Here is a 26,205-nt window from a genome sequence, read left to right on the forward strand (position 1 = left end):
TGTAAAACCTACCTGATTTTAGACACGTTTTGCTCTTTTAGTCTCTTGTTTTTAAATACATTGTAAATTTTTGTGCTTTTTTGTTTTAATAACAATGGAAAGGGGAATTATGTACACTTTAAAAAAGAAGAGATGAACTTTGATTCATTTTTTTCACAAAAGGATGACTTTAAAGATGATGAGTTTATAGCATTACTAATTTTGTTTCAGTTTCCAGAAACTCCATCGAAGATTCCCTTTCCTTATAAAGTGCTGAAAGGTCTAGCTCCAGAAATCTATCGCAATATAGAATTTGATGCTTGGTTGGACAGTAGAAAAGGTAATAAAATATCAGCAGGGTAACTCTTAATCCCAATAAATACGAGAGATCATATTGTAAGTTATTTCTTAGAAGACATGCTTTAATCAAACAGTTTGTCTTAGTTGGGGTTTCAGTTGCTGTGAAGAGATCACGACCACTTCAACTCTTATAAAGGAAAACATCTAATTTGGGTGGTTTGATTTTAATTTAGAGGTTTAGTCCATTATGGTCATGGTGGGGAGCATAGTGGCATATAAGTAGACATGGTGCTGGAGAAGGAGCTGGTACATCTTGGTCCAACAGACAACAGGAATTGATCTGTCTCATTGGTTGTGCTTCAAGCATATATGAGACCTTAGACCTGCCTCCAAGGTGACACACTTCCCCCCCCCAAAAACCACGCTTCCTAACAATGCCACTCCCTATGAGATTATGGGGGACAAATTAAATTTCAAACTACCACACTGTTTAAATAAAAAAGATCAAAGGAACCTAGTACTACCTGTATGTGGTTTAAATCTATGAAAAGTAGGTTTATAAATGGAGCTATATGTTTACCTGGGACTAAAACTGTGATGATGTACAGAGAAAGCCTGTAGGTAACTTCAAGAATACATTGGATGTTTAGCAAATGGAAAAAAAACTCATCCAAAATTTGAGTATTGTGATTATGTTGATTGATAAATAAATCAGGACAGTGCATGAGTTCTGACCTCACACATTTTTGTTTGATCCATGAGCTGAGAATGATATTTGCATTTTTATTTTTTGTTATTTACTTTTTGAGACATGAAAATTATATAACTCAAACCGCAGTGTTTATTAAATATTTTAAGAATGGAATATTTTAATTTTATTCATTTTTGCATACATATCTATGTATACTCAGTACTAATACTAAAGGTGCATTGCATGAGAAGACTAATTTTGTACCCTTGTTATTTGATTTTTCAAGACAGAATTTCTCTGTGTAGCCTGGCTCTCCTGGAACTTGCTTTGTAGATCAGGCTGGCTGTGAACTCAAGATTTTCTGCCTCTACCTCAAGAGTGCTGGAATTAAAGATTTTTGCCACTATCACCCAGTCTAGAGGACAAATTTTAAATGTTCAGTAACAAGTGCCCTCACTCACGGAGAACTGATTAATTTTGAAAGTTTAGTGACGCAAAATATCTAAAATTGGCTGTCTGGCTCTTAATGTAGATTATTGTTTTCTGTAGATTATATAATTGTATTCCTCAAACTAGCCCTTAATAAACTGCTTTCACAGGATAATATCTCATATTCAACTTTTTTTTTTTTTTTGGTTTTTCGAGACAGGGTTTCTCTGCAGCTTTAGAGCCTGTCCTGGAGCTAGCTCTTGTAGACCAGGCTGGTCTCGAACTCACAGAGATCCGCCTGCCTCTGCCTCCCGAGTGCTGGGATTAAAGGCGTGCGCCACCACCGCCCGGCTTCATATTCAACTTCTTGAAGTTTGATGAATTCAGCATGGTTAATTAGAATGAAGTTAAGACCTTGTATAACATAAAGTAAAAGAAATACTTATAAGTACTTACATGTGCATGAGGCAAATTGTGACTTTTGTGTTTAACCAAATCTGAAACTAAAAATTTCTACTTAAGTGTGCTTTGAATTTAAATTGCGAAACTGATTTTACAGGTCTGTTTAATAAATTGACCATAGTAATAACCCATCAAGGGTGTTACAATGACCCTTTGGGACATTTCTTCTACTAATATCATCATTAAATACATTGTGTTAAAGTAAATGAGGTAATTAAATAATGTGTAGTAAGAAAGGATTCAATTAAATTGAACTTTTAATCTTTTTCTTTAATAGAACTTCAAAAACCTGATTGCATAGAATATGCTGGAAGACTTTACCATTTAGGGGACAAGTGTCAGGTCAGTTCCTTCTTTAAAGATAATGATTTGTACCTTTAATCATTAACTATCCTGGGCATAGTGATGCATGTCTGTTATGCTATCTCTCAGGAAGCATAGAAAGGAGAATCATACATTCAAGTCCAGGTTGAGCTTTTTCAGACATTGTCTGAAACAACAAGGGTTGAGGATATAGCTCTCAGTTGTAGAATACTTGGCCTGTCTGAGGCTCTCGATTGTATCCCCAGCTCAGCAAAAACGTTGTTGAAGACTTCTTTACAAAATGCTAGAAGAAAGATTTCTTTGTATTATGTTAAATTTTAATTATTGATTTTGTGATAATTTGATGTAAACTGATAGATGTCTCATATACTGGCTATGATCTCAGTTACTTTAAAAAAGCAGACATTGGGGCTAGAGATGGCATAGCAGTTAAGAACACTGCTCTTCCAAAGGTTCTGAGTTCAATTCCCAACAAGCTGACAATCATCTGTAATGAGATCTGGTTCCATCTTCTGGTCTGCAGACATACGTGCAGGCAGAACACTACATGCATAATAGATAGATAGATAGATAGATAGATAGATAGATAGATAGATAGATAGATAGATAGATAGATAAATCTGAAAAAGTAGACATTGAATTACATTTATAGAGAAATTGTTATTTGGCTAAACACAGATTTGTCAATGGACAAGACCAGATGAATTGCTATATAACTACTATTTCCTATCTTTCAGGTTTGCTTGGAACCAGATGGAAAATATTATACTGCTCATATTCAAGAAATTGAAAGTGACAAAAACTCAGTACTAGTTTTCATTGAGGAAATTGCAGAAAAGTAAGACTGTATAGTAATTAAATTTGATAGATGTTTGCTCATTAGATTGAGAATTATCAGGATTCTAGTAAAGAAACTCAATTGCATCTGCTAAACTAATTATTTTGCTTAATAAAAGTCAATGTTGAGAAGTAAAATATCAAAATATGTTTTATATATAAAAATTCTCCATTCTAGACATTGGAAAGTTTGATATATCGAGTTCAAAAGAATTTTGATGTAATATTCATGATAATTTGAAAAGTGGGTTGTTGAGTTTCTGCCAGTGTTTCTTAGTTAGGCTTTCTATTGCTACGAAGAGACACCATGACCAGTCTTGGAAAGCATGTAATTGAGGTGGCAGCTTACATTATCATCATGGGTTTAGTCCATTATCATCATGGGGGTGGCAGGGATGACCATGGCTGTGTGCAGGCAACTATATTGCTGGAAAAGGAGCTGCTACATCTTGATTCATCAGGCAACAGGAAGTAATCTGTCTCACTGAGTATGAATCGAGCATATATGAGACCTCAAAGCCCACCTCTACAGTGACACACTTCCTCCAACAATGTGGATTAAACCTGGGATCTTATACTTACTAGACAAGCAGTTTAACTGACTGTATTTCCCAGCCCTTGCTATTCTTAATTTTTTTTGAGACAAGAATTTAATTACATCATTTCTCTTCCCTTTTTCTCACTCTAAACCCTCCCATATACTTTCTCTTCTCACTTTTTTTATTGTTACATGCACATGTATGTATATATTCTTAAATATATTACCTTTTCAGTATTTGTATGTACATTACTACTTTTTATTTTGAGACAGTAACTAGTTTTCCATTCTGATCTTGAGCTTAAAGTCAGATTCTGGCTAAAGATTTTGTTTTGAAATAAGCTTTTATGATCACAGATATAGCAAAAAATAAGACCATGACATGGCAATTTGATACTCTAAAAACATTTCACTTTTTAATTGGTCAAAGTAAGTGTAATTTATATACCCAAGTCTGGTAGGAGTCAGGTTAGTAAATAATGATCTTCTTTCATGGAAAGAAAGCAGATTTTTGTGAGTTAATACAATCTATCATCATATTCTGTATGTGATAGACACTAAACGGCTGTAATAAACCAACAATTGTATAGGAAAGCTAGCATATCAACACACTTAAGGAAAATGCATTTGATTCAGGGGTCGAGGCACATGCCTTATTTCGCACACTCAGGAGACTGAAGCGGCAAATATCTCAGCTTGAGGCAGTGGGTTCCAGGCCAGCCAAGGCTACATAGTGAGACTTGTCTCCAAGAAAAAACAGAAAAAGGGAATGTGCTTAAAACTGAAGCACGAAGACTACATTTGTTTACTTGGATGAGAGCCAGGTGTGTGTTATAATGGCTTCATGATATCTTTCTTTCACTTTAAGGCATGCAGTTCCGATAACTAATGTAAAACCAGTCAACCAAGTGGCACTTCTTCCTTCCTGGATTACCTTGCCAACCTATAAAGGAAGGGGTTACCAGGCTATAACTGGAGGCTATTTCCCACCAATGGGTTTGTATCCTAACGGATTTTCTTTTTTTTTTTTTTAAGTTTACTTACGTTATACTTTCTAAAGGTATGCCATATGTTCTGTTATAGTAGCATTTCTTCCACACTGCTGTGCGGGGATAGCTAATGCTTTGGTGGAGAGAAGAGTGCTATCCTGTATATTCTAGATTGATCCTTGATGCCTATGCCATAGGTACCAATAGGCTATTTTGCTTAGTCGTAACAATAAAATTGTCTCTGGACATTAATAGATATACTCTTGTAGGAGGCAGGTGACAGCATTGTCCTTGTTTGAGAAACCACTTTCTAGACTACCTCATAAACTTAAACAGAGTTTAAGTATTTTCAAAGAATTAGGAAGACATCTCATAAAAGCAACCAGATGTATTTAATGTATTTTTTTAGAGAAAAATAATGCAGGTTACTAGATGACTGGTTTTTGATGACCAAATCTGCCAGTATTAAAGAGAGGGTTGGAATACTATTTCAAACACCCATCAACACAGAAGTGAACTGTTTCTTTGGCCCTTCCAATTGGTATATATCTTTGAAAAACTGCATCAATTTTTACCTTATACTTCCATACTTACTTTGTTTCTAAGAAAAGTATTTATGTGACAGTTTTAAGGTATGATGAGGATAGAGGAACATAACTATTTACGTTGGATATAATGCTTATTTACTATTTGTTTTTTGAAAGTTATGACAGAGATGAACATGAAGCAACGGAAGAAGATGTCCAAGAAAGTTCGAGGAAAAGAAGTTTATATGACCATGGCTTATAGCAGGGGAGACCCGCTTGTCCCACCCAGAATTCAGCATAGTATGCATTTTGGGCATGACCCACTATTGTACTATTCACAGACAGCTGGCCAAATTATGTCTAGTGAACATTTCTACCCTCAACATTCATCTCAAAGACAAGGTCGGGGATATGGGATGCCCAGGTAAGAATTAACTAATTTTCATGATAATGTATGCCATTGTTTTGGTTTTTAGAAATAACTCCCATACTGAATTATAGTATAATTGACAAATATAGCTTCTATAGTTTTTGCCAAAAATAGCATAGAGCTGACACATAGTTATCCTTGTCATCCTTTGGCATAACTATATATTCATTGTCTACAAAAATGTGAACACTTAGATGCTTAAAGATAGAATGGCATCAGAAACAAGTGTTTATATGAAATATGCCTCTGTCTCCATTAGTGTTTGATAGGCCCAAGACCATTACAAAAGTCTTTCTAGTTGAATGCTTTCAGAAACTGTTAATTCTACTTAACTATTGAGACTTGCAAGAGTTAGGTATTTTTTTAATTTTTTTTTTATTTTTAGGGATTCGTCTCACTTAGTAAACAGGCAAAACATGCCAAATCCTAAAGTTGGATTTTACCCTGGCCAAGGTAAAAGGTGCTGCCAGAGCTATGATAATGTCTCCTGTAGGTCTCGGTAAGAATTTGAAGTATTAAAAATTCAGAAAAAAATTGATGTGGGTGGTTTTATTGCTAAGCAATGATAATGTGTATCATCTTTCTAAAAACCTTAGTTTGGGGGCTAAAGAGATGGCTTAAAGAATAAAAACATTAGTTGTTCTAGAGAACAGGATTCAAATCCTAGGGGATCCTCTGATCTCTCTATAGACACCAGACACATAGTGTACAGACATACAAGTGAGGACAATACTCATACCCATACACATAATTTAAACCCGAAAGCATCTGTTATCAGATACTTGTCTTCACTTAAAAATTAGAAGCAAATTACTGCCATATTTTAACTTATTTCCCCATTTTGATTTCGAAACTTAAGTTCTTTTAGGCGTAACCACCGTCAGACGCAATGCATGAATAAGGAATGCCAGTATGGTTTTGTTCCAAAGAATGGCGTGGAAGAAACTGTTACATTTTATGCACTTGAAGGGAATGAGGCTGGTTATTCAACTTTACCTGTAAGTGGGTGATAACTTTACTGAAAAAGATTTTTCTTTTTTTTTTAAATACTATATGGTGAAATATGGTTTTTTTTGTGTCTGTATGTGTGTGTTATATATCATATATGATTTCTACCCTTACCCCACCCCTAGGATAAAAACCAGGCTTTGCATATGTAAAGTATTCTACCTCTATACTACCTCTATACTACATCCACAGCCCTAATTTTAACATTTTTCATGAACAACTTAATAAAATCTTCAGAAACTATGAAGCCATTACCTTAACGATTTATAGTTATGTTTTGGAGCTGCTACTGAGAAGATAGTGGTCTGGTGTATAAGGAAAGAAACTAACATTTTCTCTTTTATTTCTTCACCTCTTTTGGACTCTAAACTATTAAAGTAGCGACATTTCTCTCACAGTATTAACTCAAAATTTAGTGTCTTTAACTGACGTTTAGAATATCCTTCCAAACTTTTCTCTGAAGAATTCCATGTGTATATGTCTTTCTTTGGTACAGAACAATGGTGATTCCACTTCAATGGTTCCTGTTACTTCAGGATACTGTGTTGCAAATCAGGGCTATAACTCATGCAAACCAACTTTGAATTCAGAAGACAGCACGGACCAGTGTGACAACGGTGAGTGAATTAGTGCTTAGTAATTTTTGAAAAGTTTATTGTTGCATTTGTACATCAAAACTTGGAAATATTATTTTGGGAGTTTCATACCTTTCTGATAACTTGAGAGAAGTATTAGGAATAGTGAGATGCTTCAAGGAATAAAGTGCTTGCCAGGCAAACCCGAGGACCTGAGTTCAAATCCCAGGGCCCATATAACCCCAAGAGTTCTTATTTGAATTGAAAATATTTTAACATTTATTAAATGCTATCTACCATCCATTCTAGTAAATGATTATAATTTATTCGCAGTCTTTATGATAATTCTGCAAAATACGGCATCCCTGTATTATATGTGAGGAAATTGAGGTTCAAAGGTCGAAAAAATGGTAAAGGCTATACTCTTGATAATGGCATTGACACATATTTAACTTGAGATAAAGTTTACATACCAAAACAATTTACTTACTCAGTGTACAATTCAGTGTGTGCTATGTGTGTTTGGTGTGTGTGCATGTGTGCATGCATTCATATAATCTGCTTTACAGTCTCATTCTTTCACAAAGACCATTACTCATTTATACCCAAACTATGATTTGTATTTGTCTCTATGTATACTTAATATAACTACTTTTCTTCGTTTGGCATTTGTTTATTTTTACTACTTACCAGTCAATGATACATTATTATTGAACAATTCTGGAGAATTATGTACTGTAAGGATGTGTGAGACATTTTGAGTGCCTTATTAATAAGATACTTCTAAAATTGTCTCTGCTACACACATATATATATATATATATATAAATATTTTTTACCTCTCAGGGAATTTTGAGCAGAGATTTGGACTATTGACAGCTTATATTTTGTCTTTTGTTGACTAATAAGAAGGCTCAAATGACTTTAAGTCATATATATATATATATATATATATATATATATATTAGTTTTGAAAATATGCCCAAACTGGACATTTTACTCTGCCAAGTTAAAAGACCTGTGTACACACATTTCTGTTTTCTAGGAGGATATCATGGAGATTATCTTTATTCTTCAGGTCAGTGAAATTTAGATTTAATTTGATATTCTTCATTGTTTATTTAATGTTAAAGTAAAATAATGCCCATTTTTGTCTTGCTTTGGCTATATCCTCTAGAACAAGGCTATGAAACTTCCAGTGTATATACCACAACTGTATCTACAGCAAACCTGGTAGGTATTTAATAATAATATATATGAATAGCTCATATACTGTATAGTTAGGGCACAGTGGAGGTCTGTAGGAGAGCTTGCTTAGGGACACATATGTGGCCTTCATGATTGCAAAGCAGAAACTGTATGGTGCGCTGGCACTGGAGAGGACAATTAACCATTTTCCTTTTCATTTTACTTACCACAGCAAATCCCACTAGAGCCTTTCTGTGTCTAGAAAGCAGAAAGTTGGAAATACTTTGATAAGACTAAGAATAAGAACTGTGTTCAGTGTTATCTCCTTCCCAAAGTCAAACTACTAGCACTAGCTTTTACTCCAAAAGCGGCAACTGCAAAGCCCAATATTTCTGGGTAATATGTAGATACTAAATCCATATACATACATTGTGTGTATGTTTGTATATATGTGTGTGTGTGTGTGTGTGTGTGTGTGTGTGTGTGTGTGTATGTATGTATATGTGTTTGTGTACACACACACACATAAAATCTTGGAGGTCTAAAACTAAAAATAAAGTCTTCATACCATGCCTGCAGCTCAGTTTAGTCATGGAGTAGATGAAAAGTAATAATAAAATTCCTGCTTAGAATATAGGAATATAGAAGAAAAAAAATACTGATCTGTAGCATTTCTGAGATCTTGAGGTCATACATTCTGTTGTTGTCCTCTTAGCTATTTATGGGAACTATCTGGGGACTCTTAGCCAATGATTCTAAAGCTTTCTTTTCCTTGGCCATATTTGAGGTTGGAATTGCTGAATAGTGAGTGACTTTTTGTCCTGCATTGTTTTTGGTTTTCTTATTTGTTTTGGTGTTTTGAGATAGGGTCTTACTATATAGCTCTGGTTGACCTGAAACTCACCATGTAAATGGGCTGGTCTTGAACTCACAAAAAAAAAGAAACACTTATTGTAAACTTTGATTATTTCATGTGTTGAATCATTTCAAGTCTTATTTTGAGTCATTCATCATAATGTATACAGAGATCTTAATTATTTTTATAGAAAAGTTAATGAAATAATAAAAATTAAAGGTATCTATATTGATGCATACTATGGAACTGAGTTTTAACCTGTTTTTGTCATTCAGAGCTTTTAGTCTCTTCTGTTGCTGAAGTTTACAATAAGTGTTTCTTTTTTTGTTAAAGATTTATTTATTTATTGTGTATACTGTATTCTGCCTACATGCATGCCTGCAGGCCAGAAGAGGGCACCAGATCTCATTACAGATGGTTGTGAGCCACCATGTGTTTGCTGGGAATTGAACTCAGGGCCTTTAGAAGAGCAGGCAGTGCTCTTAACCTCTGAGCCATCTCTCCAGTCCCAATAAGTGTTTCTTAACTTTATGATTCCTATATGCAAGAGATTTTATTCTTTTTCATTCCAGTCTACACACTACTAATGGTGTCCTGTATACTTCTCTGTTAAAAAGGTCAAAACATTATTGACATTAATTTTTTTAAACCACTGTCACAAATCATAATCGCCTTCCTGCTTCTTTTGCTGCAGCATCCTGTTTCTAGTTACCAGTTTGTGTTGAGCTAAATTATGCTTTTGGATTCCTCCCCCACATCTCAGTGAACACTTAATGTTATTTTTCTTTTCATTTTCTTATGATTCTTACATGTAATTTGTACACATTGAGTTTTTCTATTCCATTTCTGTGCATGGAAGTATCATTCATTATTTATGTCCATTATTTCCCCCTTTTTTTACTTCTGGTCCTTTTTTAGTTCCTAATCATCTGTCTTCCACTTTCAGGTATTTTTTATTTAAAATTTTATTTAATTTCCAGATATGAGAGAGAAAGAACAGAAATTTTCTTTTCTGCGTATGGCTTATGTTGTATAATGTGATATTGAAACAAAAAGGGCATTCCTATGTATCTTGGAGAACTTGATATTTGAAGAACTTTTATAGCTACTATATTTTTGAATTATTAACTAGTAGTTTCATGAACTAAATGTCTGCTTTTACGTTTTATGAAATAACATAGGAAGCAAGTAAAAATTCTGATATAATTTTTTTTATCCCTTGGCTTTCCTTTCTTCCTTTTAATTAAAAGATTTTTCCACCCAAACTATTCTTATAAGCTTTTAAAAATATGATCTCTTGAAATAGCTGAAATGAAAAGGGAAATAAAATCCCAGCCTTAAAGATGACAAGAATGAACACTTTGTTTTCTGTCATTTTAAATTTGCTTTTCATGTTCCTTTTTGTTCAGAGTTTACTTTATCACATACCCCTAGCACTCAGTGTCTCTGTTATGTTCCATTCTGCCTTTCTTGTTTTTATTTTCTTTGACACAGGGTTTCTCTGTGTAGTTTTAGAACCTGTTCTGGAAGTAGCTCTTGTAGAACAGGCTGACCTTAAACTCACAGAGATCCACTGCCTCTGCCTTCTGAGTGCTGGGATTAAAGGTGTAGGCTACCACTGCCAGATGCCACTCTACTTTTCAATCACCTTTGTTTCATATATGAGACATAGCCTTTCTGAATTATACCTTACAAAGTCAAGATCTTATACCAGAGGGCATGACTGTTTGGATCCTATTCAATCTCTTACATCCTTCCTAGCTACAATCCTTTAAAGTTACTGTTTGTTCATAGTATGTTTGAAGGTGTATTTTTATTTTTTGGTCAGAAAGGTCATGGAGAAAGTGCTTACATTTTGATCTTCATTTGCATTTTAGTACTTAATTGAACTACAGGAGAATGTAGTGATTATAGATAAGAGATGAGCACCTAAATAAGGAATTAGTATGATCACTTTTGTATTATTTATATTAGTTATTTCCAAACTTAAAAAATGACTAGGAAGATCACTTTTATTTAGTTTTTGACATTGAAGCAAATTAAAATATTTCACTTATTTTCTATGTATTTTTTATAGAAAATAACTTTTTTCATGCCATATATTCTGATCACTATACCCCCTTCCTCATCTCTCAGATCTCTCCCACCTTTCCAGCCACCCACATCCATGTCTTCTCTCTACCTCTTTTTAGAAAATAAATGGGCAAATAAAAACAGAATAAAAAGGAAAAAGTATGGGCAACACAAAGTCACACACTCACACCTCATGAAAACACAAAAATTAGAAACTGTAATAACACAAGCAAAAGCCCAATAAAGTAAATAATTACCAACTACAGCAGTGTGAGACACATTTTCCCCTCCTTCTCTAAAAATACCAATGAATTTGTTTTGTGTTGACCATCTACTGCTGGGCATGGGGCCTGACCTTAAAAGTGTGTTTTGTGTACTAAGTCAAACTCCATTAGAGGAAACATTTTTCTTTGTAAGTTGTTGTCAATTGGCAATAGCTTCTGAGTTATGAATGGGAACTTGTGTCTACTTCCTCACTCAGCATTGGGACCCCATCTGGCTTGAATCTGTGTAGGCCATGTGCATGCTGCCACTGTCTCTGTGGTTATAAGAATTGTAGCATGCCTATCAAAGGCTTAAAGGTTGTCATCCAAAATATACAAGAATACATAATATACTTTTGGAGCTTTAGATACCTTTTATTCAGGATAATTTTTTAGCTCCATCCATGTTTACTTGCAAATTCCGTGTTTCTTTTAAACAGCTGAGTAATAGTCCATTTTTTGAATATACCATATTTTTATTATCTATCCATCTGTTGGTAGAGATTTAATCTACGACCATTTTGAGTTGTATAAGATGAAATCTCAAAGTAGTTTTTCCTGATGGCTAAGAATTTTGAACATTTCTTTATGTGTTCCTCAGTCATTTGTATTACATCTTTTGAAACTCTGTTTGGTTCTGAACCTTGTAATGGTTTTATTTGATGTTCAGTTTTTATAATTCTTTATACCTTTTAGATATTAGCCCTGTCACATGGTAGTTGGTAGATATCTTTTCCCATTCTACTTCTTGCTGCTTTGTCTGAATGATGGTGTCATTTACCATTTAGATGCTTCTAGGTTTCATGACATCCCATTTGTTAATTATTCTTAGTGTCTGCTAACAGTGTTCTCTTCAGAAAGTCTTTTCTGTACTAATGAGCTCAAGACTTTTTCATAATAGCTGTTTTGAAGTCCTTCCTTGTCTTGTGCTTCAGCTATATTGCATTTCTTGGTTCCTACTATACTATAGGGTTACTGGGTTCTGATGGAGGCATATTGTCATGGCTGTTGATGTTTGTGCTTCTGTACTAGTATCTAGATATCCGGCATTAGTATAATTGAGGTGATTCTAGGTGGTAATATCAGGTCTTGTTTTTGATGAGTATTTATTACATTCTTTGGGGTGTTTTTTTGCCTTTTTTGGGTATTAGGAAAGTGTTGTAGCTGTGGGTTGCTTGCTGTTGAGTGCTTCTGCAGGTTGATGGATTGCTGAGAGGAATGGAGGGTTGACTGAGATTAAAGGTTGAGAGGGAGGGGCTTCAGGAAAAAGGCAAGGGTATCCTGTTCACATCAAGAGGTGGGGTTCTTAGGGAGTTGGTTGGGGGTGTGGAGGTAGGTTGAAGTAAGGCAAAGAATAATCTAGAGAGACAGGGATGAAAAGCTTAGGGGGGGGGGACCTTGGTTCAGAGTTGGTGTCTTTAGTTAATGGAATTGGAGGTGGCAGAAGGGGCATCTGTAAGCAATCTGTCTGAGGGTGAGAATGGAATATGGAAATTGTAATGGAGGGGAAGGATAGTGTAAATTACATACCTCAGTCACTGCCAGGTATACCCTTTCGGGGAGCTAGGTAGAAAGTTTTTTTCAGTTTGAGACTGTCAGAAAAGAATGGGAATTGGCTGGGGCTGGGAGAGAGGGCCCACAAAAAGGAGGAAAGCTGGATCCACATCTAGTGTTTCTGTAGTCCCCCCAGCCATGGGGGTAGTGTGGGAGAAGAGTCACCTGCAGGAAGGCCACTACAGGGCTGGGGATGAGCCTGGAGAGGCTATAATGGAGGGTAGAAAGGAGAGTGAAAATTGCCTTTTGTTTCTTGGTTTCCCTTTATTCAATTATATCTGTATTTATTAAAGTCTCTTCAGGACAGTGGACCATGTTCTGTGCCTCAAGACACAATTACCTCATACAACCACCCCCAGAAGGTAATCTTCATAGTATTACCACTCATTTACAGTGAACTAAATACAAAAAAATGATATATTTTCTTTGCCTTCATCAAAATTCTGAGCAGCTGCTTATATTCGATTAAGTATTGTTTTGTCTTCTGTTCAACCTGGCACAGTGATTAATATTTATTTTAACAAGTCACTTAGTGTCTACTATATAAGATACTGTTGTGTAGTTTACTGTGAGCTTCTTATGAATCAGTCAATAATAAATTACTTTTCAAGTCTCTTAATTACTGAGATATGAATTGGAAGTTGGCATTTCCAAAGGTAGCTGAATTCGTAGTGCTGGAAAAGGAAAGAGTATGAGACCAGCATTTAGAACACAGGCAAAATTTTGAAGATGAGTAGATAAGGAATAGTCGAGAACAGGGCAAAAGTAGAACAAATTGAAACCCTGGAATGAGAACATTTCCAGGAGGAGTAAATATGACTCTTTACTAAGAGGTCAAACAATGTAAAGATTAACTAGACTCTAGTAGGATTTGATTGATGTCTTTGATGTTTTAGACGTTTTGACTGGGTAAGAACCATATTGTGGTAATCAGAAGAGAAATGGAGGCTGCCAGTAAAGACACTGTTTAAGAGTCTGTTTTGATTTATTTATTTATTTTGCTATTAGTGTTGCTGTTTGTTTGATTTGGGGTTTTTTATTTGTTTTTCTTTTTCTTTTTTTTTTTTGAGACAGTTTCTCTGAGTAGCCCTGGCTGCCCTGCCTGGCACTTGCTCTATAGACCAGGCTGGCCTCGAACTTAGAGATCCACCTGCCTCTGCCTCTCAACATCTAGGATTAAAAGCATGTACCTTCACAGTCCAGACTGTTATTTATTATATTCATACACGATACTGTATACCATACACCCTGCGGAAGTAGTATATTCTCTTAAATTTGCACCCAAATCAGAAAAAAAATTAGTTTCGTTAAGTCATTCAGTTACACTTAAATATAAAGCAGCTTTTCTACTTAAATGTTTATGTGGATACACACCCACACACACACCCACACACGTATACATATGTGTCTTATATATAGACATAAGTGAAAATGAATATATAATACAAATCTGTGAGGGTCAAGAAGTTAGCGTTTTAGAAAGATGACACCTAGGCATATAGAGAATAGGAGTTGGAGGGAAACTTTCCACCATGCCCAACTTTTGGCTTTATTGTTTTAATATTAATGTGTTATCTTTACAGAAAGAATGATAGCTCTCAATATTATCAGAGATCCTGCAAAAGAAGTAACTTTATATCTGGTTTTGATATCTCAGTGCTTTGTCACCAGAAAAATTATAATTTCCTAAAGTTCAGAAAAGAAACAAATAATGATTTGAGAAACCAAACCTAATAATTTTAAACTTTCTTCCACTTAATAGGTGTTAGAAAATTCTACAGCAATTACATCCTGGGCTGATCATGTTCCTGTTCCAGTCTTACCTAACTATACAGGAAATAATCAAACTATAAGTACCTCTGATGTTTCCTCACAGGATACCATACAGCCTGTCTTTGTACCTCCTCCTGCACAAGATAGTCAAGGTAGGTTATTAGTGTTTATTTGCTTTAGAAACCTCTTTTTCTACTCATGGATATGTACATACTGTTATTCTAGTTATTAGATGGCATTGTAGTTTCAAGAAGTAATTATGTTAAGTGTTCTTAAGGTTTTATCACCAAGGAATCTATAAGATATGAGTCATGAGTCTAAATTCTGGTGGTTTTGTTTTTGTTTTTTGAAATAGGGCTCTGATAAGATTTTTTACCTGCCATTTGCTATTCAGTGAATAAATAGAGCTCTTGCATTATTTCAACAATTTTGAGTTTTATAAATTTTTCGTTTTCTTTATGTGTATATGTGGGGCCGGGATGAACATGCTGAGACTAGAGGGAACTAATGAGATAATTTCACTTTTATGTAAATTTCAGGAGTCAAACTGGTCACTAGCAATTTCTTGTATCCACTGAGCCATTTTGCTAGCCCCATGAGCTATGATTTTATTACTTGAGGATTGACATAGAGATGTTATTTTATGCAATAAATTTCCTTAAAGTTTATTATAAAACCTATACTCATGTAATAACTCGTTGTCTTGTGAATGTCATAGTAAATATTAAGCTCTAGAATTTAAGAAATCTGAGATTATAATCCTGGTTTTACTACTCATTGGCTGTGCAATTTTAGACAAGCTATGGACACAAATTACTGTGAGCTTGGGAATGCTAACAGCACCTGTGTATGGAGTAGTTACTGAATTTTAAAGAGGTACTATAATTTAAATTTTGAGAGTTTTAGAAAAGTGGTAGCCAACAGCATAGCTTTTCTATCTGAGTCACCATATAAAAATGGAAAAATAAAATCCAGAGCCATAGACAGCATCTGCAACAAAACTAGGTGACCTGGTTTTCTTAAAAGTCCTAAAAGAGCTAATAAGAATTCACTTAGCTTGGTGGTGGTGGTGGCTCATGTCTTTAATCCAAGCTCTTGGGAGGCAGAGACAGGTGGATCTCTGAGTTTAAGGCCAACCTAGTCTACTCAGAGGCATGGACTTCGAGAATAGCCAGTGGCTACGCAGAGAAACCTTGTCTTAAAAAAAAATAGTCCTAAAGACTTACTTAAGTTGTTAAAATTTCCTGTTCAGGTTTAATAAAATTTACTTCCTGTTATCCAGTTCTATAAATTTTTCACAAATGGATTGTTAATGAAAGCAACACTTCAGTCGAAAGACAATTGTTTCTTCATCCCCTCAAATTGCTTATGAGTTCATTTTTGCTTTGGTGTCATCTGTAGACACATCCTTCTATTACTATTAGCATGTAACTGTATTTAAAGGATGAATGTATTATTAGCAGTGCCAGTGAATGAAGGCAAAAATAGACCTTTCTTGCTAAATTTCCAGAATAATAAATTCAGCTTGTGGATTTTTTTAAAAATATTTATTTATTCATTTATTATGTATACAATATTCTGTCAGTGTGTGTGCCTGCAGGCCAGAGCCACCATGTGGTTGCCGGGAATTGAACTCAGGACCTTTGGAAGAGCAGGCAGTGCTCTTAACCGCTGAGCCATTTCTCTAGCCCATTGTGGATTGTTTTTTAGCTAAACTCCATGTGTTAGGACTCTGAATTTAACTCTTTATTATCTATTGTTAAAAATATCATGTATCTAGCACAGCTTTGAAGTTTGATACTTTAATTTATAAATTGACTAAAATTGTTCAATTAAATTTGAAGGATTGTTTCATTTAGCATTTGTCAGAGTATCAGTTTTAGACTGGTATATTATTTACATGTAGATATTTTTACTATGTTGGAAACATACTGTTTATCATCATAGGTTTAATATGCAAGCATAATTACATTTCAATTTTGTATTAAAATTGAAACTCCTAGATGAATCTTTTATAGCTGTTATAAGAGATACAGAATATTACAAGGATACAATATTGTATCTATCCCATTTTGAGTTCTTTGTCTTTTTAGAACTGAAACTTGATAATTTAAAGTTCCCTACATTCTTTGGAAGCTGCCATGAGAATTTATAAGGTTGCTAAAATCTCTGTGTGCAATTTTGTGTATCTTATGATTTGACTAAGAGTGACAGGTTGCTGGAAACATCTTTAAATTTGTATTGGGTGATCTCCGAATGTGTGTTTTTTAAGTCAACCCATGAGAATTCAGAGTTCTGTGATTATACAGGGGTGGGGGGTAAAAAAAGCAAGCCAGCTATTGCTTTATAAGGGGCAAGAGTTGTGCATTACTATTTCATGTTTTATTTCTTTGTTATTGCCATCCTGTCCCTAATCTCCCATTTCTTCTACTGCAGCCTATCTTCAGCCTTCAGCAGCAACAGCAATGGCAATACCACTACCACCACCTCCTCCTCTAACTTCTTTTGAAGCAGGAGATGCTTCAGGCTTACCTCCACCACCACCACCGCCACCACCACCTTTTTCCTGTGATCCAAATGGAAGTGATCTGCCCCAAGGTAGTATATTTTGAGATTTGGTGCAGGTTATTTAGGTTTGAGGTGGTTTTTGAATCTAGAATATTTTCTGGATAATTGATGGGTACAGAACTAAATGGGAGTGATTTGAGCATATAATTCTTAGTGACGAACAAGGAGCGACTACGAGAATCTTGTAGATAGTTGGATTGAATCTTGACTATTCCTCTGCACCCCTCTTGTAACTCGATGTCTTTCCTGACAAACGGATACTTTGTTTTTTTCTCAAGTATTTTATTTTAAATTGGGATTTAGTGTTAAAAGCTTTCTTCTATTTCTTAAAGTCTTTCCCCACATGTATGAAATTGTTTGCTTTTTGATACTTGGTATACCAACTGAATTTTGAGGATGTGGAGGAAACTTCTATTCATCTTATCTGCTTTGGATATCAACCACATATTTCTGCTTCCTTAAACAACCAGCAGTGATTTTTTCCATTGGAAGTTCTTTGTTGTCCTGAGTTTGGTAGTATTACTCAAAGAGAATTGTAGTTGAAAGTTGTTAACAGCTTGCTTATATTTTCTTGCTTACAACATTTTCCTGATTTTTTTCTAGCTGCTGCTTTCCCCCTCCCCAAGATCTTTCCAGTCCTGAACTAGTTAACAAGATTTTCTCCAACTCTGTTCTGTTCTTTTTCCATACAGTATGTCTTTGTAGTCTATTCTAAATCTAGCTAGCCTTTGCTCAGAAATTTTGGTTCTTACTAGACATTTTCACTTAGCTTTTTGACTTTCAAACTTAAATGATCTCTAATGAAATTCCTCATCTTTTTCCTCTTGTCTTTCACCAGTCAACACAAAACATTTATTCCTCTTCTTGGTTTCATATTTTGTAAGTATTATTGTTGTTTCTACCTAATTTAACCCAATATCTAAATCCTGACTCCTTTATTCTGTCCACCTTTGGCACCCAAGTAGTATTCAATCATCACATAATGTTGATTTTCTATTTTTCTAGCATATTATTGTGAAGATAGCCAGATAAACAAACATTGTTGATTTTTTAATTGATAGTATAATTGCTAGCAAGATTATGTTGTTGATGTTTGTATTGTTTTATCATGTATTTGCTCATTGTTCCTTTTGTCCATGTGACTGGAAATTAACCCGTCTTGGTTTTGATAGCTTTAAAGGTGAATTGTATTTATCAGTAGACCTCCCAAACCATAAAGGATAATGAAAATGTGTATATATACACAAGGGAATATTTTTCACATATAAATAAAAGACAAAATCCTCTCATTGGTGTATTAATCTAGAAAGCATACACAATATTTGGTAAAATAAGCCAGGTAAAAAGTGACAAATATTATATGCCTCAACTTATTTGAGAAGCATGAAAACATGCTTTATTTCATAGAAATACAAAATAGGATATTAATCCCTAGATGTTGAGAAGAATATATGACGGTAAATTAAGAAAGATTGGTCATTAGGTACAGAATTACATATATAAGGACTATGTTTTGGTGCTCTATTTGCACAGTAGGATGTATATATTTTATATTTCAAAATAAGTAAGAAAAGGTTTTAAATGTTCTTATCACAAGGGAATGGTGAATATTTGTAGTGAAGACTATGTTTATTTACTCGGGGGGCGGGGGGTGGCACACATTTTTAATCCTAGCACTCAGCACCCCCTTAGTCCCAACACTCAGGAGGCAGAGGCAGGTGGATGTGGATCTCTGTGACTTTGAGGCCAGTCTGGTCTATAGAGCGAGTTCCACACAGCCTCCAAAGCAAAGCAGAAACCCTCTTTTGAAAAACAAAATAGAATGTTTAATTAAACATTATATCACTGTACAATAATTTAATTATTGTACAATGTATTCATGTCTTGAAAGATTCTGTAATTTAATATTTGTTTTCATGTATTCATTACAACACAAAATCAAAAGTTATGTAGCTCATTACCAATTGAGTTGTAAAATATTGTCATTGTCTCAACACTTTGGGGTTTTTTTATTAATTTTTTTTTGGTTAAACAATTTTTTTCCTGAATGTGCATATTCGTGTATTTTTATTTTTTCCTAGATATCATCATTGCTCAGCTATTTTGTTTTCTATCATAGATTAGTTTTACACATAAATGTAATCAGTACAGTGTGTAACTTGTACAGTGCTTCTTAAACTGTGCACAAGTGTTTGAGTTCATCTATGTTCTTTAGGGATTCACTTGGTTTTTCTTCTATGATTAGTATTTAATTGAATATTCCAGTACTCTTTTAAAATATTTTGTAAATTCTTTGAGAATTTCATAAAATGTCTTTTGAACATATTCATGCCCCTTAAGTTCTCTCCTTAGCACCTCTCAACCTTCCATCCCTTTCCACACAATCTTGAGATTTCTTTTTTTCTTCTTTGCTCATAGAATCCAGTTTGTGTTACTCAAGCTGCTATTTAGGATTGGAGCCTGCTCTGTAGTGTGGTAGCCTACCAGGGTTCACATTACTAAAGAAAACTGACTAGAAGCTATTAGCACTATTAGCCCTTAAACTAGTGGTGGAATTACATATCTATTTTCTACTTTCTGTGCTGGGATTTTGTAAGGCTGGAACTATGAAATTTTGTATCACTGTACCATAATATAATGAATTTCATTGTGACATTTTTGTACTGTATATTATTATATTTTGACCATATTCATATTCCCACTCTCATCCCCCATACTTGGTGCCTCCACTGGTTCTTTTTTCTAGATAGTTCCCTCTGCTTTCATGTCTTTTTATACATTTATATGTAGTTAAATCTAGATTCACATGAGACAATATGTGGTGATTCATTATTCCCAACCCATTAGTCTTTATTGTTTTCCTCTCACCCTCATTTTCGAGGTTTTCTGTCATAATCACTTTTCTGGTACTTTGATATTTCATTTCCTACTTTTGTTCTTTTAGTGCATCAAATACAGTTGGTAGTAAGGTGTTAACCTTGGCATGAATAAATAAAGATAAGGAGTTCTAGGCTAGGTGTTGTGGCACATGCTTTTAATTCCAGGGAGGCAGAATCAGGTAGATCTCTTGCTTTTGAAGCCAGTCTGATCTACAAGGGAGAGTTGCAGGAGAACCAGGGCTACACAGAAAATGTTGTCTTGAAATCCCCCCCCACACACACACAAAGAAATAGAGTTCTAAAAGATACCTTTAAAACCAGATTTGCCATATGAAAGCAAACATTTTCTGAGTCTGGCTTATTTCACATACTATCTGTAGTGCCATCTATTTTCCAATAGATGTAATGACTTTGTTATTGTTTATGGCTGAATTAGACTTGTGTATATATACCACCTTTTCTTTATCCATTCATTTATCAATAGGTATTTAGGCTAGTTTCAGATTTTGGCCTTTGTGAATAATAGCATGTTTGTAAAGGTTTATCCTTCTTGTATATAGGTACCAGTACTTCACACTATGTATAGTTGAATAACACTCATTGTATGGTTATGCCACATTCGTTATCTATTAGTTGATGGGGATTTGGGTTGTTTTTGCTTTTGACTGTTAATGATACTGCCATAAACATTGGTATGGTTTTTGTGTTCATGTTTATGTGTGCTGGAGAATTTACTTCCTATTATTCTCATATTCTTTAACTTGAGCATCTGGCTTTATACCTCTATATATTAGTCAAAATCTAAACTGACTCTTTCAAAATAGCAATAAATGAATGCATTTCCATAGGAAGGCTATAGCTTATGAAAGAGACATTTTCCACAAATTCATCTTGTTAGTGGAATTTGGGCTATATTTATAATGGACCTAGGTCAGTCAAGTTAAATACACTTACGGATTCTATTAAAATACTCAGAATAGGGATGAAAGATGTTGCTCAGTGGTAGAATTTCTATTTAGTATTTCCAAGGCCTTGGGGTCCATTCCACACATTAAAATAATACAAACAAAAACAAGAATGTTGCAAACTTTCTCTCTTCTGCTGTACATCTGGTTTTGGTTAATTTATGAACTATTTGAGTTATATTCTTGGAGAAGTTTTATCATTTTTAGGCTTTACTTCATTTTCACCTGCCTTGGTTACTGTCCCCTCTTTGGAGTTCTGGTGGTAGTGTGTTATGATAAACCAAAACAAGGTGAGTATGCCAAGTTTCTTCAGTGGGCATCACTCCTCAGCATTAGTAGAGCAGCAGTTTGTGCTGTGTAGTAGTGCTAGCAACTGATGTGTGGTTGTAGTAAAAATTTTCATTTCAAGACAAACAAGAAAATGCCTTTTCTAGCTATTTTCTTAGTAACAGAATGGCATCTTAGTAGCATCAGTCTAATACTAAGAACAGAAATGAAATTTGTGTTGAGTGATTAAATCTTGTGTCACAAAATGATCATAGCTATGCCAAGTGAAAAAAAAATAGTCCTTTAAAATAGAATTGAAAGTGGTGGTAGTGTGTGAGATGGCTATGACTATATCTACTTTAGTAATGTGCAGGGAAATGCTTTTAAGTGATAATTTAAATTGCTTGTGTCAATCTAATAAAAGTTTTGTTTTGTTTTAGATACAAAAGTTTTGCAGTACTATTTCAATCTTGGATTGCAGGTAGGAATAATACTGTATCAATCTTTTTTGACAAATCAGATTTTTGAACTTTACAAGCCATACTCTGAATGTCTAAAAAGGTCTTATACCTTTCAGGAAATCTCTGAAGATGATGTTGGTCAGTTTTCTTTAGCATGTCCCAGTTTGTCTTACTATGAAATAGTGTTCAGTTGAAGAGAGTAAGGACTAGATTCTAAGCAACACAACTTCATATGTATTAGGTTATGCTTCATATTTAGCATTATATACCAGCCCTTCAGTGGTATATGCCCAGAATGAATGAGTGATTCATTGTTTACTTAATATTTTATAGTTATTTCTATATTCTGTGTGAAAATCAGACTTAGTTCAAAGACATTTAAATAACCTTTTAAAGCACTAACTTTAGATCTTGCCAAACACCTACCTGAGTTTGAGAGGTATAGGTACTTGTGGAGCCAGGGATAATTTTTCCCCTTTAAATACATTTCACTTCTAACTAATGTAACCTATAACTAGATAGCATATTTCCTGATAATGATACAGATGAATATTTAGCAAATGACATTAAACTAATAGTCTCTTCAAGATGTTTCAGTTAATTCATAGCCCATTGCTATAATTTCCCTGAGAAAACCTGCCTTCTTTAACATACACCTAAATTAAGAATAGTAGGGTATATATTTGTTCTTTAATACTATCTTTTCAAATGTAGTTTAAGACTTGATAATTACTTGTCCCTTTAGTCATTACACTCATATGGAACCTTTGGTATATAATTCACAAGACTGAGGTATTTAAGAATAATTCTCCTAGCCAGGCATTATGATATGTGCCTCAAGAAGCTGAGGTGGAAGGATCACTTCAGCTCAGGAGGGCAGAGGTAGATTGAATAACATATAGAAACTCTTTTCAAAAAACAAACTACAACAACAAACAAAACCATCAACCAAACAAGGTGGTTGTAGTATATTCCTTTTTAGGAGATGAATGATAGATAACACATTTTTCACTTTCTTATATTAAAAGTGATAGTGTTTTAGTGTTCATTACAGTATATTTGGAAACTTGTAAGGTACTAAGAAAAGGAGAATTAGTAATTTTGCTCAGTCTTATAGATTTTGAATTTTTATTTTTTAAAAATCTGCATCATATTATGTAATTTTCTAATCTTTTATCTTAATTTGAGTACCTTTTTGTCTTTTTAAAACAATTTATTTATGAATTTCATGTATATGATTGCTCTATATGTTATGTCTGCACACCACCAGAGGAGGGCATTCAATCCCATTATAGATGATTGTGGGCTACCGTCTTGTTGCTGGCTATTAAACTAAGGACCTATGGAAGAGTAGTCAGTGCTTTCAACTGCTGAGCCATCTCTCCAGCCTGCTTTTTTGTCTTTATATATTTGATAGCATGACATTTTGCCTGTGTAGTATTCTGCTATGGATAGATAATAATTATCTCAACTCCATTGAATACTTAAGTTTTTCAGTAGTTTTTACTTTAAAAATAAGGTTACAAGTGATATCTTTGTATACAAGTCTGTTTATATGTTTGGTTTCCATCATATGATTACCTAAATTTAATCCTAGGTGTAAATATGAACTATAGGTGGTATAAATATGAGCTATAGGTGGTGTAAATAATAGCTATAGTTGGTATAAATGTGAGCTATAGGTGGTGTAAAAGATCCATATCTGATGTTACAACACCTGAGAATTGAGACCTTATTTCTTTAAGCTAGGGATTTTCCTACTTTAAGAATAGACAACAATAAGGACTTTCAAGTTTTCAGTTGTACCTCTTCCTTCTCCAGTGCTATCATCATAACTGCTGGCACGCCATGGTCTATGTGCCACATGTTCAGCAGCAGCAGCTTCATGTAGAGAGTTATCCGGAGTATACTGAGCAACCTCTTGTAGACCAAAGTGTTCCTCATTTGTACAGTGATGTAGCGGGGGCAGATGACACACAGGCGGGAGTATCAACAAATGGTGAGTATATAATGAAATTGCTAGCAAGAAAGTCACTTGGATTTTATTGTGTATAATTAGTTCATCTTCAGATATTTCATTAAATCCATATGCTTTTAGACTATCAGTTCTGAAAATATAATATGTAGATGTCTTGTGATCCTTGAGGCTCTTTGAAAGGATCCATGAATGAAGCCAGTAGTCTTTACAAATGACACGAAGATTTTATGTGTTCTTTCTTTTTGTGGTACTGCAGATTGAACACAGGGCTTCATGCATTCCAGGCACGAGTTCCACCAGAGTTGTAGCCCCATCTCATTCTTTGACTTTCTTAGTTACTTTTCTATTGTTGTGAAGAGACATAAGAGAGACCAAGGCAACTTAAAAAAGAATTTATTGGGAGCTTGCTTACAGTTCGAGAGCATTAGTCTGTGATCATCATGGTGTGGAGAACATGATGACAGTCATTCATGCATGGCACTGAAGCAGTAGCTAAGCGCTTACATCTGATCCACCATCGTGTAGCTCTGGGAGTGTGTGTGTGTGAGAGAGAAGAGAGAGAGAGAGAGAGAGAGAGAGAGAGAGAGAGAGAGAGAGAGAGAGAGAGAGAGAGGAACTCCAAGGAGGTCACACCTCCTAATCCCCTTTTAATAGTCCTAGTAGCTATACCAACTACTCAAATATATAACCAACCCTTTGGGGGCCATTCTCATTCAAACCTCCATATTGACCTGTAACATTTACTTTCATTGTAGTGATGAGGCATGCAGGCTTGCTTTTCGTCCCATCCGGCTCCCACATGGTTAGCTTTACACCCGAAATAACAACACACAAATTGTATTCATTTAAACACTGCCTGGCCCGTTAGTTCTAGCCTCTTATTGGCTAAGTCTCACCTCTTGATTAACCCATTTCTTTTAATATGTGTAGCACCACGAGGTGGTGCCTTACCGAGAAGATTCTAACCTATGTCCATCTTGGGTCGGAGCTCATGGCTTCTGCCTCATTCATTGCCTTCTTCCCGGTATTCTGTTCTGTTTACTCCGCCTACCTAATTTTCTGTCCTATCAAAGGGCCAAGTCAGTTTCTTTATTAACCAATGAAAGTAACACATAGACAGATGACCCTCCTTCATCATTTCCCCTTTTTCTGTTTAAACAAAAAAGAAAAGCTTTAGCTTTAACATAGTAAAATTACATATAACCAATCAGTTATTAAGCAAGAATTACAGTTACAATATTTATATCTATTTTATCTTTTATCATAACTAAGGAAAACTATAACTATCCATTCTTCAACTCCATCAAAGACTCCAGAAGGATATAATATTACCTAAGTAAACGAGAAATAAGCAACTTCCAAAACTCTAGAAATGACAGAGACATCTCGCTACCTGTACTGTCACCCAAAGTTTTTTTGTACCGTTGGGGCATCCATTTTTTGGCCTACCGGCCCATAGTATCCAGAGACATTTCCATGAAGCAGGAAAATTCAAAGACAGTTCAGTCACTTTCTGCTCTGTCCTCGCAAACTCTTTCATGAGTCAGGAACCCCAAAGGATCATCTCACCTTTAGGCAAGTTCAGCAGTCCTCTCTCTGAGGGTTCTCTGTGTCCAATTCATGCAACAGTCCAGGCAAGAGCAGTTTCTTGCCCAAATGGCTAACCAACTCCATAAGGAGCCTCTTTGATGCCCATCTTCCTCTTGAAGTAGATTGGTGCTGCCAGGAGCAGATGTGTCTCATTGTCATGAAAAGCCCTAAGTTATTAAAACATGTAAAATGCCATATTCTGTAGTCTTTGAAAGATATGAAGAATGCCTATCTGAAATATATCTTTGTACATCTAGAAAATCTAACTAACATGACTAAAAGCTTGACTATTATTGATGAATATCTATTAACAACCTATATTTCCCTAAATACATTACATTTTAAAAATGAACTATACAATCACAATACCTTAATCAATTAGAAATATATATACATATAACAAAATTGACCTTAAAATCCATACTGATGCAAATTATTCATATCTATATCACATCCCCCTTTAAGTATAAAAGAACATTTATGAACAATATTTAGGAATATGGTGCAGCTTTTTCTCAAACTGCTTCGTGTTGAATGGGGGCGCTGTTATTCAGGTCTTTCATGGTATAACCTGTGTGCTAGAGCTATCTCTCTGGCCTCTGTGATCTTTAAAAAATATTTGAATTACATGTATTTATTTGTGCATTTGTGTGAGTGTGAATGTATGTCTGCCTTTATGTATGTGTGCATGCCATGATTCA

The 26,205-nt window shown here is 34.8% G+C and overlaps 1 protein-coding gene across 2 annotated transcripts in view; it reads left to right on the forward strand.

The window, feature by feature from the left end:
- Positions 1-26,205, forward strand: part of LOC119804674 (putative bifunctional UDP-N-acetylglucosamine transferase and deubiquitinase ALG13) — a 35,326-nt gene that overhangs the window by 7,975 nt on the left and 1,146 nt on the right. For both annotated transcript variants that reach the window (XM_038316219.1, XM_038316220.1), the window contains 15 exons: positions 211-319; positions 2,139-2,203; positions 2,923-3,023; positions 4,429-4,556; positions 5,254-5,500; positions 5,892-6,005; positions 6,366-6,504; positions 7,011-7,131; positions 8,135-8,167; positions 8,267-8,322; positions 13,317-13,385; positions 14,786-14,948; positions 17,233-17,394; positions 21,916-21,956; positions 23,758-23,935. In XM_038316219.1, coding sequence (XP_038172147.1) covers positions 211-319; positions 2,139-2,203; positions 2,923-3,023; positions 4,429-4,556; positions 5,254-5,500; positions 5,892-6,005; positions 6,366-6,504; positions 7,011-7,131; positions 8,135-8,167; positions 8,267-8,322; positions 13,317-13,385; positions 14,786-14,948; positions 17,233-17,394; positions 21,916-21,956; positions 23,758-23,935 — 1,726 coding nt within the window. The remainder of the gene's footprint in view (positions 1-210; positions 320-2,138; positions 2,204-2,922; positions 3,024-4,428; positions 4,557-5,253; positions 5,501-5,891; positions 6,006-6,365; positions 6,505-7,010; positions 7,132-8,134; positions 8,168-8,266; positions 8,323-13,316; positions 13,386-14,785; positions 14,949-17,232; positions 17,395-21,915; positions 21,957-23,757; positions 23,936-26,205) is intronic.

This window comes from Arvicola amphibius, chromosome X (genome assembly GCF_903992535.2).
Source record: "Arvicola amphibius chromosome X, mArvAmp1.2, whole genome shotgun sequence".
NCBI classification, from domain to species: Eukaryota; Metazoa; Chordata; class Mammalia; order Rodentia; family Cricetidae; genus Arvicola; species Arvicola amphibius.